This window comes from Furipterus horrens, unplaced genomic scaffold (genome assembly GCF_987537825.1).
Source record: "Furipterus horrens unplaced genomic scaffold, mFurHor1.1.pri manual_scaffold_12, whole genome shotgun sequence".
Lineage (NCBI taxonomy): Eukaryota > Metazoa > Chordata > Mammalia > Chiroptera > Furipteridae > Furipterus > Furipterus horrens.
The window spans coordinates 18,862,066-18,878,068 of NW_028327182.1; the positions used below are offsets into that span (position 1 = coordinate 18,862,066).

General features: G+C 34.2%; 1 protein-coding gene across 2 annotated transcripts in view; it reads left to right on the forward strand.

Moving 5' to 3' along the window:
* MYCBP2 (MYC binding protein 2) overlaps positions 1-16,003 on the forward strand; it is a 258,565-nt gene that overhangs the window by 231,995 nt on the left and 10,567 nt on the right. For both annotated transcript variants that reach the window (XM_090258643.1, XM_090258644.1), the window contains exons 71-81: positions 2,908-2,988; positions 4,227-4,493; positions 5,001-5,284; positions 6,621-6,717; positions 8,481-8,600; positions 10,260-10,361; positions 11,270-11,398; positions 11,756-11,888; positions 13,495-13,598; positions 14,602-14,790; positions 15,547-15,654. In XM_090258643.1, the coding sequence (XP_090114769.1) occupies positions 2,908-2,988; positions 4,227-4,493; positions 5,001-5,284; positions 6,621-6,717; positions 8,481-8,600; positions 10,260-10,361; positions 11,270-11,398; positions 11,756-11,888; positions 13,495-13,598; positions 14,602-14,790; positions 15,547-15,654 (1,614 nt within the window). The remainder of the gene's footprint in view (positions 1-2,907; positions 2,989-4,226; positions 4,494-5,000; positions 5,285-6,620; positions 6,718-8,480; positions 8,601-10,259; positions 10,362-11,269; positions 11,399-11,755; positions 11,889-13,494; positions 13,599-14,601; positions 14,791-15,546; positions 15,655-16,003) is intronic.

Here is a 16,003-nt window from a genome sequence, read left to right on the forward strand (position 1 = left end):
TAAGAGGAAAACCTTACTCATTCCCAGAAAGGAGGTCCACTCTGACATCTCAATATTCTTATATCTTTAGATCTTACAAATAATCACCTTGGCAGCTTGAAAGATAATTTCGAGGATTTACCTAGTCTAGCACTGTGCCTTCTGATTCAATAGTATCTAAATCATCCACATTTTTCTGTTGGGGGTCTGTAAAAAAAGTAAGATTTCATAAACCCAGGTAATTTCTTTGAGCACCTTTTACAGATATTTGAAAGACTGGAAGACTCTGTAACTACTCAGTAAACCAACTGAATTTTAGGAAATGGCAATTCTGTGCTTAAAAACCGTGAGAATTGGTACCAAGGCCGCAAATAGCTTGTTTTCTATCTTTAAATTTTTAGCTTCTTTTGCCCCCCACCCCAATAAATCAATACGGATACTATATAGAATATAATCAACTTATTAAATATGCAAAAAATTGCACATCTGATATATTTCAGAGTAACATTGAGATTGTTACTCTAGAGTGCAGAGAAGTCTTCTTGCGGGGGTGGGGGGTGGTATTAGAAATGAGTTAGACTTGAAAAAGAATGCATGAAAATTAAATTAATAGAGAAGATGGGTCCAAGAGCTCATTGGAGTGGTTCATTTTTTTTTTTTTTCTTTTTGCGTAGAGATGTCCAGCCATCATTTATTGAAAATACTAGTCTTTATCAATAATCAATTCACTATAAATGTGTAGGTCTATTTCTGTACTCTCTCCTGTTTCATTGATGTGTATACACACCCACACATATACACATATATATGTGTGTGTGTGTTGGTATAAGATATATATATGTGTGTGTATGTCTTACACCAACATCAGACTATCTTGATTACGTCAGCCATATAGATAATCATGGAATCGGATTCCAACCTGGTTCTCTTTCAGTGTTGTTTTCAAGGTCCTTGGCATATCTATAAAAAGCTTAGAATTAGTTTGTCAGTTCCCTTTCCCCCAACAAAAACTTCTTAAATATTGATTGGAATTGCACCAAATTGATAAGTCAATTTGGGGAGAATTAGCATCTTTAATAATATTGAGTGTTTCTATCCACAAACATGATAGAGTCTCTCCATTTCTTTAGATCTTCTTCAGTTTCTCTCAGGAATGTTTTGTAGTTTAGTGTAGTGGTCTTGTACATATCTTACTAAACTCTTCCTTAAACAATTCATGTTTTTTATGCTACTATAAATGGTATTCTTTATTTTGCTTTCCAGTTGTTCATTCTAGCATATAAAAATACAGTTGAATTTTGTGTATTGAATTACATCCTGTAATCTTAAATCCATTTAATTTTTGAAGCTTTTTTGTAGAACCTTTGGGATTTTCTTCATAGGTAATGTAGTCTGCAAAGAAAATTTGTTGTACTTCATCTTTTCCAAACTATATGCTTTAAATTTTTCTTGTGTTTTTGGAATGGCTAAGACCTTCAGTACCATGATGAATAGAAGTATTAAAATCAGACATGTTTGCCTTTTCTGGATCTTAAAAGGAAAGCCTTCAGTCTTTCACCATTAAGTGTAATATAAGCTATAGATTTTTTTGTAAATGCTCTTAATCAGATTGAGGATATTTTCCTTCTATTCCTAGCTTGCTAAGAAATTTTATCAATATCAATATTTTCACATATTTATAATTTTTATTTTCTTTCATTTAGTAAAATACTCCATGTATGTTATGTCTGTTAATAGATATGCAGTATTAGCTTATATGTATTTTCATTTTTCTTTAATAAAAGTGAAGATAAATGAGGGAACCTCCATTTAAAGTAAATTTACCTCATAAAAATACCTGCATAATTATTTCTCAAAATACTTTTTTCCCTGTTTATTTAAACACAAAAACTTAGAAACAAAAGTAGTTCACCATTTTTTCTTCATCTGCCCTCTGCTTTGGTGGCTACCAATTTGTTTCGTTTATCCATGAACATGGTTTTATTTTTACATATATATATATATAATATAATTTTTAAAGAGGATTTCACATATAAGAGAAGTCATTTGGTATTTGTGTTTTTCTAACTTAGCTAACTTAGCCTAATGCCCTTGAGGTGCACCCATGCTGTTGCAAATGGCAAGATTTCAATTTCATTTTTTATGGCTGAATAATATTCTACTACACACACGTGCGTGCGCGCATGCACGCACACACACACACCACGATTTCTTTATCTGTTTCATTCACTGGTGGACACTTAGGTTGTATCCATTATCTTTATTATTGTAAATAATGATGTGATGAACATAGAGGTACAGATGTGTTTTTGAATTACTGTTTTTAATTCTTTTCTGATAAATACCCAGAAATGAGATTGCTGGGTTGTATAGTAGCTCTACTTTTAATTTTTTGATGACTCTCAGTGTTGATTTCTATACTGGATGCACCACTTTACATTCCCACCAACAAGAGCACACAGGGTTCCTTTTTCTTCACATCTTTGCCAACACTTGTTATTCTTGTTTTTTTTTTGATAATAGCCAGTCTGACAGGTGTGAGGAGATATCTCATTGTGGTTTTGATTTGTATTTCCTTGATGATTAATGATGTGAAGCATCTTTTCATGTACTGCTTGTCTTCTTTAGGAAAATGTCTGTTTGGATCTTCTACCCATTTTTTAATCAGTTTTTTTTTTTTTTTTGCTATTGAGTTCTATAAGTTTTTTTATAGATTTTAGATATTAGTTCCTTAACAGGTACATGATTTAAGAATATTTTTTTCCATTCAGTGGGTTGCTTTTTCATTTTCTTGGTGGTTTTCTTTGCTGTGAATAAGCTTTTTAGTTTGATATAGTGCCACATGTTTATTTTTGATACCTTAAAATGTAAAATGTACAAATTTTATTCAGAGAGCCTGCTTTATTTTTTTCTTTTTTCTATGTAAAGGCAACATCAGATGCTGACCTGAAAGAACATATGGTTGGAATCATATTCAGCAGAAGTAAACTGACTAACTTACAAAAACAGGTTGGTTAATAGCGATTTCATTGTTTTCATCAGTTTTTGTTTGCTTTTAAGGTACAAAGTATCTTCCAAAGTTTATGGAGGCTTTTTTTTTTTTTTTAAATCTTCACTGGAGGATATGTTTTTATTGATTTTAAAGAGAGAGGAAGGGGGGGGGGGCATGGAGAGAGAGACATGGATGTGAGAAGGAAACATGTGCCCTAACCAGAAATCAAACTCGCAGCCTTTTGGTGGCCTGAACAGCATTCCAACCCACTGAGCCACCAGGCCAGGGCTGGAGGCATTTATGTGCTGACTGCGTTATAGGTCCTGCAGGATTTACCTTCCTTTCTCTAGAGAGATGGAGAATATTGGCCTATCTGTATCACTTTAAACATTTGTTATGAGTATTAACTTTCTTACCTTGTTGTTCTTTGTTATTTTTTATTATCAGCTACACTGTTTCATTTTGGTGTCAAATGCCCAACTATATCTATCAAATTTCAATTGCATTTCCTATGTTCCTTTACCCACTGGTTTCTGTTTGTTGGTTGATTTCTTTTTATTTTGCTCATCAATTATATTAACTAAACTAGTGTTAAGGAGATTGGGAAGTATCACTACATTGTTCATATAATGGAGAGAATAAATAACATAAAATTTAGCCCTTCAAATGTCAAATATAATATTGACTTTAAATTAGCCCATTATTTTAATTTTCATCACCATTAAATTTTATAAATGACATAAATTATTTGTGCTTTATCTTTTTAAAAGCTTTTCATTGAATCTTACATGCTACCAGTTGTAAAATGTGCTATTATTTTATATATCACTAAAAAAGAAAATTTGCTGACAATTAAGTTGTGAATCCCATCAATTATAAACCACATTATCACTTCAGATGTTACAGTGTGCAGCTGGGGGTTGGGAGGGGCATTGCCTCAAAGTGATAAAATATGGCACTGTTTTTGTTTGATGTTTTAAACTGCAGGCAGGGGCTTTAGTAGCTTGTACATAACTAGATTCTACATAGTAGTTGGTTTATATTCAAATTTTTCATCATGATTTCTCTACTTTTCCTTGTTTATAAGATGAGTTGAGAGAATGGTATGATGTATTGTAGAATAAACTGAGAGTAAGAGTATTAAGTTGAGTAGCACCTAATATTCTTGTCTTTAAAAAAAATCTAGGAGTCATAAATCAGACTTACAAATATGTTTTTATATTCTTTTTATGTTGCTATGTCACCTTTTAAATAGGTATGTGCTCACATAGTTCAGGCTATTCGCATGGAAGCCACCAGAGTTCGTGAAGAATGGGAACATGCCATATCAAGCAAAGAAAATGCCAATTCTCAGCCCAATGATGAAGATGCGTCCTCTGATGCTTACTGCTTTGAACTGCTCTCTATGGTTTTGGCACTGAGTGGCTCTAATGTGGGCCGGCAGTATCTGGCCCAGCAGCTAACTCTGCTCCAGGATCTCTTCTCACTGCTCCACACAGCATCCCCTCGAGTCCAAAGACAGGTGACTGGTCATACCACTTACCTTTTGGCTTATTTTGTTACTTGATACAGTGTTAAAAATTAAACTAGTAAAGTGTATGACCTTAATTATTGATTTTTGTTTTGTTATGTTTCAGGTTTTGGATTGTATTTTAGCGCTATGCTTTTTATTTTTGACTCATCATGATGAGAATATGGAGGAGCAAAATAATACTTTATTTTAGTAATGTGCTGTTGTGAAAGAGTATTATGGCTATTGATTGTCTCATTACCTAGAGATCTATAATATAATTTTTCTTTAATCCTGACCAAGTAAAAAACATGTTTTTGTCTTGCTATCCTGAAACAGTAATTACCACTGGGAAATTTTTTTTAAAAGAGTAATGTTTAAATCATATTTCTGTGCTTCTCAAAGCTTTGAATTCATAGAATGGCAACTAAGTTCATTAAAAAAAATAAAATTGAAAACCTTAAAACACCAATCTTTAAATGAAATTCTTTCCTTTTATTTATTTATTTTTTTTAACAGGTGACCTCCTTACTAAGACGAGTTTTGCCTGAAGTGACCCCTAATCGTCTGGCCAGCATCATAGGAGTGAAATCCCTCCCCCCAGCAGATATCAGTGATATCATTCACTCAACAGAGAAGGGGGATTGGAATAAGCTGGGTATCTTGGACATGTTTCTAGGATGCATTGCCAAAGCACTCACAGTACAGCTAAAAGCCAAAGGAACCACCATCACAGGAACAGCTGGAACCACTGTGGGCAAAGGAGTCACAACAGTTACCCTTCCAATGATTTTCAATTCCAGGTTGGTTATTGCGGCTGTTTTAGTACTAAAATAGAACAAAATGAGCTACTTTTTAGAGAATTAAGACATGATGTCAAATTTCACTTTATTTGCCACAAATGACTGACCTGTATATTAAAAAGAATGCTGTATATAGTGAAAGTTTTAGTGGGGAAAGGCATCTGCTGAATATATGGCCTTGGAATACTTCCCATGTAGAAAAAAAAATTATAGTCCCTTACCTCACACCATATACAAAAATAAACTTGAGATCAATTAAAGCTTTATATATATATATATTTTTTCTTACAATTCTACAAGGACAAATCATAGAATATTTTTATAATTTTTAATTTGGAAAGACTCCTCATAAATGAAACACAAAACCCAAAAGTCAAGGAGGAAAAGATTCAGATTTGACTACATAGAAATGAAAAATAATTAATAATGTTTTTAAGATACAAGCAACTGACTTGGAAAAAATATTTAACACCTATAGTGGACAATGAATTATTAGGTGTAAGAGTAGAAGAATGACTACAAATCAATGAGAAAAAGACAAACAACTGATAGATGACAAGAAAAGTGAGTTCAGGGAAGAAAAACTACAATGCCAGTAAACAAATGTAAAGACACTTCACTGGTAATCAGAGAAATGTAGATAAAACAGTAAGAGAATATCTTTGCATTGGCAGCATTATGAAGAAATGTGCATTTTTAATGATATGTAATATAAATGGCTACAATCTTTTTGTATATCTTCGATAGCATATCACTATATTTATAATATGCATATCCTTTGACCTACCAATTCTACTTCTACAACTGTTCCCATCAGAAGTGTTCATACATGTGCACAGATATGTATTCAAGGAAGTTTATGACAGAATTATGTGTTACAGCAGAATATTAAGCAAATAATATCAGAACTTAAATCAGTGTATTGCTTCCTTTATCTCCATAGACTTACTAGGGGGAAAAAAATGCCAGCTTAACTCAACAATAGTATGCTCATCGATGTAGCTGACATTTTCTGGTGCAAGCTCTTTATCATCTGTATGTGGACAAATAGTTTGTGGTCTATGGATATACCTAAAGTAGCACTGTTCTAGAAGATGCATACACAAATAATATATAAACAGAAATATTTCAAAGGGAGCATATGTCAGACAGCATAACTACTCTCTTGCTACTGCAGACATATACAATGAGTAGTGTTGACTGAATTTCTTTTAAAGTTAAGCTTTAGTTGATTGGATAATTTAAAGAATTAAAATGCCGCGTGTTGAAATAAGTTTTCATCTAACTCATTTGCAACTATCACTGATTGTTTGTGCATGCTGATTTTCCTTTTTAGTTATATTCGACGAGGTGAAAGTCATTGGTGGATGAAGGGCTCAACTCCTACTCAGATCTCAGAGATCATCATTAAACTCATTAAGGATATGGCGGCAGTAAGTTTCCATCCTGCTGAGCAGTAGGAAATGGAGTAGAAATCTTATTAACAAAACAAGCAGCTTATTCTGCTGAATTATTAGAAATACATTCATGTTATTTTGGGTAACTTAAAGGTTCTCTTTAGTAGGGAGACTGTTGCACTATTTATCTTTTCAGTTCGTTATAAATGTGCCTTTATGTAAATTATATTCATTTAAAGCTTCCAAGTTCATTTACTTCAGAATTGTAACATGTCTTCTAAAACTTTAAAACTTTAATAATAATAATTTTATATATATATATATGTGAACCCTAAAAATATAGCCTGAGTCTGAAAACAAAAAGGAAGAAGGGGTTCCCTAAAGTGGACATTTCTCCTCTTCAGTTCTCATGGTTTATAAAACTTTGTCTTCTTTATTAATGTCTTACACCACTATCAGAGAAGGAAAACTCTGACTCCAAAAAACCTCCGCTGCCTTGCGGCATACCTCTTCAGGGGAAAGGCTAAGGGAGTAAACCCCGACAGAAAATCCGGAGCCGGAGTCCCTAAGGCGGTTTGACGTTGTAGTCAACACCGGCAACTCCTGCGGCGCACCTGAACCCAAGCTGTATTGACTCCGTCTTTCCCTTGGACCCTTCAGCTGCGAAGAGAGGGGGGGTCTGCTGCATGGGCAACAGCAGACCCTCCATATCACCCTGCCCAGGCTCTGTAGCTTCAGCTTCACTGGAGAGGACACTCCAGCGTCATCGCAAGATGTCGATTCAGCACGGGAGGAGACAGATACCGTGTCACTCCCGAGTCGGACTGCACAGCCATTCTCGGCGGTGCAGATAGACTCTTAAGAAGCTACACCATCGTCTCTCGAGACGGACGGCTGCCGACGACACCACTATCTTCAGATGTTGGTTTTGTGGAAAGATCAGGGAGTGTGGCAGAAAGGGAATTACTTACCAGAGTGCCTTGCTCATAACTGGGTGCTCTATAATGTTAGTTTCCTTATATTTCATTATCTCTAGGAGGTCAGCCTGGGGAGGGCACAATACTGCGAATTATAGGTTACTGAGAGGTAAAATAGATAGCAGGCCATTTTGAAGGAGGGGAAATTTGAACTGCCCCTTAAAACACTGATAGAATGTGGATATGAGATGAGAGAAGATAGATTGGGGAAATAGGAAATCCTGTCACTTTTCCCGACAGCATGGACATTTCCTGAATCAGAGAAAGGAGAATTTTTTCAGTTCTCAAAAAGGCTGTCTCAGTATGTTCACTGGGTGGAAATATTTAAGAAAACTGTTTAGTAACACCTAAATTCTATAGTAGTTAAAAAGGGATAGTGATTGGTAAAAATCAAGTTAGAAAATTAAGGTAGTTGTAATTTGAACCCATTTATGCTCTTGGGTTCCAGTAGTACTCATCTAAAGCAATTAGCTTAGCTTTATAAATTTCATGTTAGATAACAAGATTTCATAATCATAATTTCTCAGGCTTAGAAATCTTAGTAACTACGTTTTTATCAAAATGTAAAAGAAAATTGCCTTGAACTCTGTAGAGTATTGAGAACCTAATTTATTTACTTTTCCTTGGTATCATCAAAATAGTGATTAGAAGTTGAATTTTTCATAGGGTGGTGAAAGATTTTTATTTCAAAACTATGTCCATTGATTAAAATTCCACTAACAAATCTTTGCTTATAGGTGAGAGATGTTATTAAAAAGCATATAATTTACTACTATGATTATACATTTCTGGTTGCTTATTAAATTATGTTCTTCTCAATAGGGTCATCTGTCAGAAGCATGGTCCCGAGTGACAAAAAATGCCATTGCAGAAACCATCATTGCCTTGACCAAGATGGAGGAAGAATTCAGATCTCCAGTGAGATGTATTGCAACAACTAGGGTAGGTTTTTGGTTTTTTGGTTTTGTTTTTGGTCTGTATTATTGCATGTTCTTTTTCAATAATATGTTTGAACAAATTTGAATCAATAAGTCAGTTTAATCCATCTTTTTTAAACCAAATATTATATTTATTTAAAAAGCGTGAAGGACTTTTAAAATTATGAACTAAGTATAGACATTATTAGTATTCCCTGTTATATGTTATCACTTGTTTTTGTTATCGGTTAGGAAACTCAGGATATACTGGTTAGAAAAGGCTAAATTTCCTTACATGTCAGTGTATTTTCTAATGGTGCATTGACTGTAATTAGACTGAGATCCTTTGAAGACAATGCACTCCCTGCTCCTTCTGGTATGGCCCAGTGGTCCGACCTATAGCATACTTACTGGGTTAACAGGCCTTCCTTTTTTCAAAAGCAAAAAGTTTGTGCCTGGCATTGGGTGGGGCAGAATCTCTTAGAGAGTGGGATTGTGTTCTTCAGATGAGACATCCGTAGGAATTCTTAACCTACCAAATTTCATGTCCCGTGTGCTTCCAGAAGAGATTTGAGATTTCCTTGAAGCAGGGCAGTGTGACAGCACTGGGAAAAGTAAACACTGGTGAATATTAAGTTAATTCTCAGAAGTCTGAAAAGGAAGATCAATTATATTTCCGTAAGGCAGAAAAAGTCAGTTAATGCTATGTGCTAGAGAGTGTGACAGTGAAGCAGTTATTCTGACAGTAACCCTTTCCCACCCTGCATGTGTTCTTGTCTTTCATCCTGCACTCCCCTTTTTCCTTGCGTATTTTATTCTTCTTTTTCTGGTTTTTCTTTTCCTATTTTTCTCTGTTACTCTTCATATCTAGTGACACTCACATGCACTTCTTAGAGTTAAGACATTTAAATTATTTTTTTCAGTGATGCAGAAATATATCATTCTATGTAAAACTGAAGCTTACTCTTTAAGCCTCAGAACATGCTGGACTATTTTTGAGGGCAATTTTCTAAAGTTGTTAGACATTTACTTATTTGTTAGACATTTACTTATCTCTGACAAAGCACACCAGAATAGTGCTAGGCCTTTAGGGGCGTGCAGAGACTTGTGAGTTACTGTTGTTACCTACAAGAACGGGGAGGGATATGATTGTGGGAAAAGGGATGGGCTGGGTGGGGGGAGCAATGGGGGAAAAAATGGGACAACTAATTGAAAAACCAAAAAATAAAAGAAATAAAAAAAAAAAAAAGAATTTAATATGTACCCAACTACTCATGTGACTGTACAAAATCAAACACCTTCCTTGGAATTTAATGCCTGAGGGATTTGATATTGGATGGAAAAATTTGCAAGAGGCATTGGTATATTAAATATATAAATTTATTGATACAGTGTTTCCATATTAGACCAATAAAGCATAATTTTATGTATCAGGTAGAAAACAGAATGGTTCATCAGAGCAACATTTATTCAGTAAATATTTGAGTGCGTTACTATGTGCGTGGCATGTACACAGTGAGTATGTTTGCTGGGTGCCATGTCAGGAAAATTTGAGTACTGCTCAGTATGTACATATTTTCAGATCCAGCTGGCATTTATTGAACTATTATCATGTGTCAGACGGCCAGCATTTTATAAGTCTTTCCCAAGCATTCAGCGGTGTAACAGCCTTTCCTTTCAACAGCTCTGGCTTGCTCTGGCATCCCTGTGCGTCCTTGATCAGGACCATGTAGATCGTCTCTCTTCAGGGAGGTGGATGGGAAAGGATGGACAGCAAAAACAAATGGTGAGATCAGAATGATTTTACGTAAGACTGTGTTGTTTATAGTCAGTGTTAGCTTAGCTTTAAAAAAGAAAAACACTAAGTGAAACTACATAATTAGTGGGACTCTTGATAAATTGTGTCACATTGCCAAAGTTCACCTCACAAGGGTCCTCTCTTTGTAGCATATTAGGGGCCTTAATGATATAAAAGAGCTTTCCCCTTCTTCTCTGAAACATGTTTGCATCATATTAATTTTTTTTTAAATCGGTTTTATGGTAAGAAGGAAATAAAGCACTAAGAGAGGCAATATAACATTACTGTTTCTTCAGAAATATACTTAACCCTGTGAGTGCCATGCATAATTTGAAATTTGGATCAACATGAGAAAAAATTATATCAATATATAACCTGAGGTACAAAAAAAGAGAACAAACCATAAAATACGAATTACTCCATTGTTATTTACATTTATAGCCATCAAAAATAGAGTCACTGGGAGTGATGCTGGCACTTTTGGAAAATTGGTCAGCATCGCTTACGGCAACGTTGGCTTTCAAAGGGTTAAAGTAGGTCTGATATGTATCTTTACATTCACTATAAGGGAAGACTTCCATATTAATTGTTTCAAGTTCAAAAATGAATAACTTATTCATTTAGCATACAGAAGTTTGAATATAATGGGGAGAAATTTTCTCAAGTCACTAAGCAAAGTATATTGTACATGTTTATTTTACTAATCATTGAATTAGAGCCTTTCATGGAATTTTATAGTTTGGTACAGTTACCATCATTCTGTTTAACATTCAGATTCCAAATTCTTACTAGACTTCAGAATAACAGTCTCTTATTGTTGAAAATAAATTACATTCAATTTGTGTGAATATTGAGACTTTCTTGTTAATGTAACCTATGGAAATGTCTTATTTTAGCCTATGTGTGATAACCATGATGATGGTGAAACTGCAGCAATCATTTTGTGCAATATATGTGGAAATTTATGTACTGATTGTGACAGATTCCTTCATCTTCATCGACGAACCAAAACACATCAAAGACAGGTGACGATTTCTGTCTTTTACATGCAGAACAATGTCTAGAACATAAAGTATATTCAATAAATTTTATGGGAAGGAGACTTGGTGTAATGAGAAAAAATGGACTTTGGAATCAAATACCTCAGTGGGATTCTCACTGTCTCCCTTGTCAGCTGCATAAACCAAACAAGTTGCTTAACCTTTCTAAGACATTTATAAAAGTGGAACTATTGTGAAGATTAAAGAGAAGATTGGAAATATCTGGAACTTTTTAGAGCGCTTACTAAATAAAAGCCATTATTATTGTTGAATAAATTAAATTTTATACTCCTCTTTCAGAGTGATAAACATGTTGTTCCCTTTTTTAAAATGATATTACAGGTCTTTAAAGAAGAAGAAGAAGCTATAAAGGTTGACCTTCATGAAGGTTGTGGTAGAACCAAATTGTTCTGGTTGATGGCACTAGCAGATTCTAAAACCATGAAAGCAATGGTGGAATTCCGAGAGCACACAGGTAAAAGAGGGTCTAAGACTGGACCATGGCCACACTGTTGTCCATGCCCATGGGTCACTCATACATGTTCTTTGAATAGTCCCTTCCCCTTCTTTCCACTATGTGGGAATTGACTGTAGGAGTCGGGTGAGGAGGGCAAAGGGGGAAAGATTGGGACAACTGTAATAGAATAACAATTTAAAAAACTAAAAAAAAAAAGAGCAGAGGAACTAAGCCAGCAACAACAAAATACTACAACCAACCTGGGTTGGAAGGATTCCAAAGGTTTTCAAGTTCTTGGCATTGTACATTTACTATGTTGATCGGTAGATTAGGAAGTCTAATGTAATTTGCCTATTTGGTTCTTATAATAAATACATACAATTTTATTTTTAAAAAAGATTGAACCATGCCTGTTGGTTACCATCAAACTAGATGTTAGTTTAATTTAATTATTTAATGTGAATAATTTTGAGTATATTCTAATGAATGATTATTATGACATCATTAATCACTATTATATTTATTAGACAATGTCAAGTGGTAGAAAGAGCATCAAACTAAAAGTTAGGAAACCTGGTTTGCCACTAACTAGTTGTGTAACCTCAGGCCAGTCATTTTGTCTTTAGAACATGTGGTTTTTCATTTTGACTTATTTATAAAGTAAGTCTGGTGTATTCCCAGCTTAGAGTTACATTAAATCTTAGAAATTCTCGATTTTCAATACCTCTGTTATCTGCCATTTGACTGACACAAATTTCTGATTTTGGAATTGGTATAAACCTGAATATATTTAACTTTAGATATGAGTAACTTTTCCTGCTACAAGAGCATGGTCTTTTTCTCTGAGCTATTTTTTTTCCCTATAATCCGTCCATGCCATATATAACATTAATGAATGTTCTAATGTTGAACCACCATTGGATTTATTATACTAACTATCCTTTTCAAAACCAGGATATTTTAAGTTCAATGTATTACTATTTAAAATTTTGTATCTGTTTAAAAATAATTTTGATGTAGTTTTTTTAAATCTTTGTTCTTTTTCGTATTGTTCTGTTCTTGTTTCTATGGACCTGTTCTTTCTTTATTGCAATTTTTAAATTTCTTTTCAAATTGTTCTATGATCTCTACTTCCTTCAGTGGGAATTGTTTTTCAAGTTTCATATTCTCTGATGAGGTTTTCTCCTATGCATTTTAATATTGCCATTGTGGAAAGGCATTTATAGCTCTCCCTTTCTTCGGTGTATTTTTATTTAATTTTTATTGTTATATGTTGTCCAGTATTGTGCTTTTCTAGTGGGGGACTACCTATATCTGCTCAACCTGCTATCTTGACTAGAAGTCCAGTTTATTCTTTTTACTGAAAAAAAGTATAAATAAGTTAATAATTCATTTGGCTTTAGATATACCTCTTCAGTTTCTGATCTCTTTTTTGTATGTATTTACTTTGTAATTAGGGCAGCTTACAACCCTTCAGCTCTAAACCTGCCAGGCTGATTTCCCAGTGATGGCAACTGATGCAAACCTAGTTTGCTTGTTTGTTTGTTTTTAATTATTTATATTAAAATATGTAGAAAACATTCTAAAGGAGGATTTTTCTTTTTTTGTTTTTGCTTGGACTTAGGCAAACCCACCACAAGTAGCTCAGAAGCATGCCGCTTCTGTGGTTCCAGAAGTGGAACCGAGTTATCTGCTGTGGGCAGTGTTTGTTCTGATGCAGATTGCCAGGTGAGTATCCCAGTAAGGATAGCACGTATTCCCACATGACACCTTTCCTTCACGTAAGTAAGAGTTTGACATCAGCATCACTCCAGTTTTCTAAATTAGTGTATCACTCAGGTCAAGAGATAAATGCTTTATCAAAGCTGGAGAATGAATCAGATAAAGCACTCAGTCCCAAACCAGACTTGGTGTTGCCCAACTATAATGAGCATATATATTTAACATTTACTTTTGTGTTAGAAACAGTTAAAAATCTATGGATTATATTTCCTTTGCCTCTTATACATATTTTATTCACTTATTTTCCTAAAATAAACTTCCAGTATCTGAATGTCCTTTAGTTTTAAATATCTGTATTATTCAAAAAATTTTTAAGATTTTATTTATTTTTAGAGAGAGTGGGAGGGTGGGAGGGAGAAAGAGAGGAAGAGAAGCATCGATGTGTCAGGGAAACATCGATTAGCTGCCCCTTGAATGCCCCCAACCCAGGACCTGCCCCATAAACCAGGCATGTGGAACCAGAGACCTTTCACCCTGTGGAATAATGCTCAACCTACTGAGCTATGCTGGTCAGGGCTCAAATACTTATGATTCCTCAATTTAGTTAGCAGGAATTTGGATAGTACCCAAATAGTGAAAGATACCTGTACTTTTTTTTTTTAATCCCCATTTTGGCAAGGGGGTGGGTAGTGATTGGGAGATTGTATGTCAGTACTTTTTTTTGCTTTATGACTATGCATTATTGTAATAATAGATTAAATTTCTAAGTCACTTTTTACCAGCATTCCCTTTATGTGGAGTGAAATGTTTTTAAGTCACATTAAAAGAAAAACTGACTTTGTTAATAATCATAACTAATAGTCAAACAATAAAAACTACTTTGTTGTAACTTATCCTTAATATGTATCTCCTGTGGGAATATATTTTGGAAAATTAATATAATGTATATAATTACCAGGATATGTGCTTCTTCGATATTTTGTGTGCCATTGTAATTCATCTTTAACAGGAATATGCTAAGATAGCCTGTAGTAAGACACATCCTTGTGGCCATCCATGTGGAGGTGTGAAAAATGAGGAGCATTGTTTGCCCTGTCTACATGGCTGTGATAAAAATGCCACAACACTGAAGCAAGATGCTGATGACATGTGCATGATATGCTTCACTGAAGCGCTCTCGGCAGCACCAGCCATTCAGGTTGTTTCAGCTTTTAATGTAGTAAATGTGTCCAGGTTGTCATTGGGAGAAAATGTCTCGTTAATACCTACCAGTTTATTAAAGAGGAGTTTCTGTCTCTTATGTTTTGTTTACGCTTTGTGTGTTTACCTTTAATTTGTAATTTGTGTGAGCCTATATCAGCAATAGAATGTATAGTGTTCATAGGGATGAAAAATAGATTATCCAGTAATTACTCTCTTCTTAATTTCCAAAATCCAGAATGCTATTTAATACATTATATAATTGATCTGTTCATAACTATGCAATGATATATGCCTCTATACATAATATATATACATATATCTATAACATTATATAATATTAATATTATATGTTACTATTTGCTAAGTATCTTTTTTTACTTTTACTGATTGCTTATTTATATTTCTAGTTCTTGTAATTCCAAGGTAATATTCTCAAAAATATATCTTAAATCTTTAAGTTAGTAGTTTCCTCTTTTTTTATAAGATACAGAATTGAGTAATTTTGCATTTCTCCTAACCCAGCTTACTCTCTATAAGGTGGCATTAATATATGTATGCTAAAAAAGTGGGAGAAGCTGAAGACCTAGTTAATGTCCTCTGAATAATGAAAAATTGCTAAGATTTCATTGAACTAAGTTTCTTGATTTTTCTCTTACCTGCCTTCAGTAGCACTGAACAGTGAATAATCTTCCAGTTACTCATGTTTATCGTTATTGCATTTGCTCATATCTTTCTCTTTTCTCTATTTAAGCTGGACTGTAGTCACGTATTCCACTTACAGTGCTGTCGGCGAGTTTTGGAAAACAGATGGCTTGGTCCAAGGATAACATTTGGATTTATATCTTGCCCCATCTGCAAGGTATGGAAAGAATCATAAATTATCTATTTTCTATTTACTTTCATCTTTATCTTCATTTTCATCTTACAGAATAAATATGTGTGAGTATCTCTCAGTGTCCTTCCCAGTTTACTTTTTACCACCATCTCCCATCAGTTTCTTCTGTCTTTATCCACGTGGTACCTGAGAGTGTTATAGATCTCTCTACTATAATGCATTTCAAAATAGTAGTTGTCAGTTAAAAGCTACTTAAGTTAAACATACTGCATTCTAAAATTCATTTTGACATTATCAAGCATTGAAGGGCACGCATCCCTGCTTTCAGACCCCCTGAGAGTTCAGGTTGTGTGACAATGGATGATCAACCAAA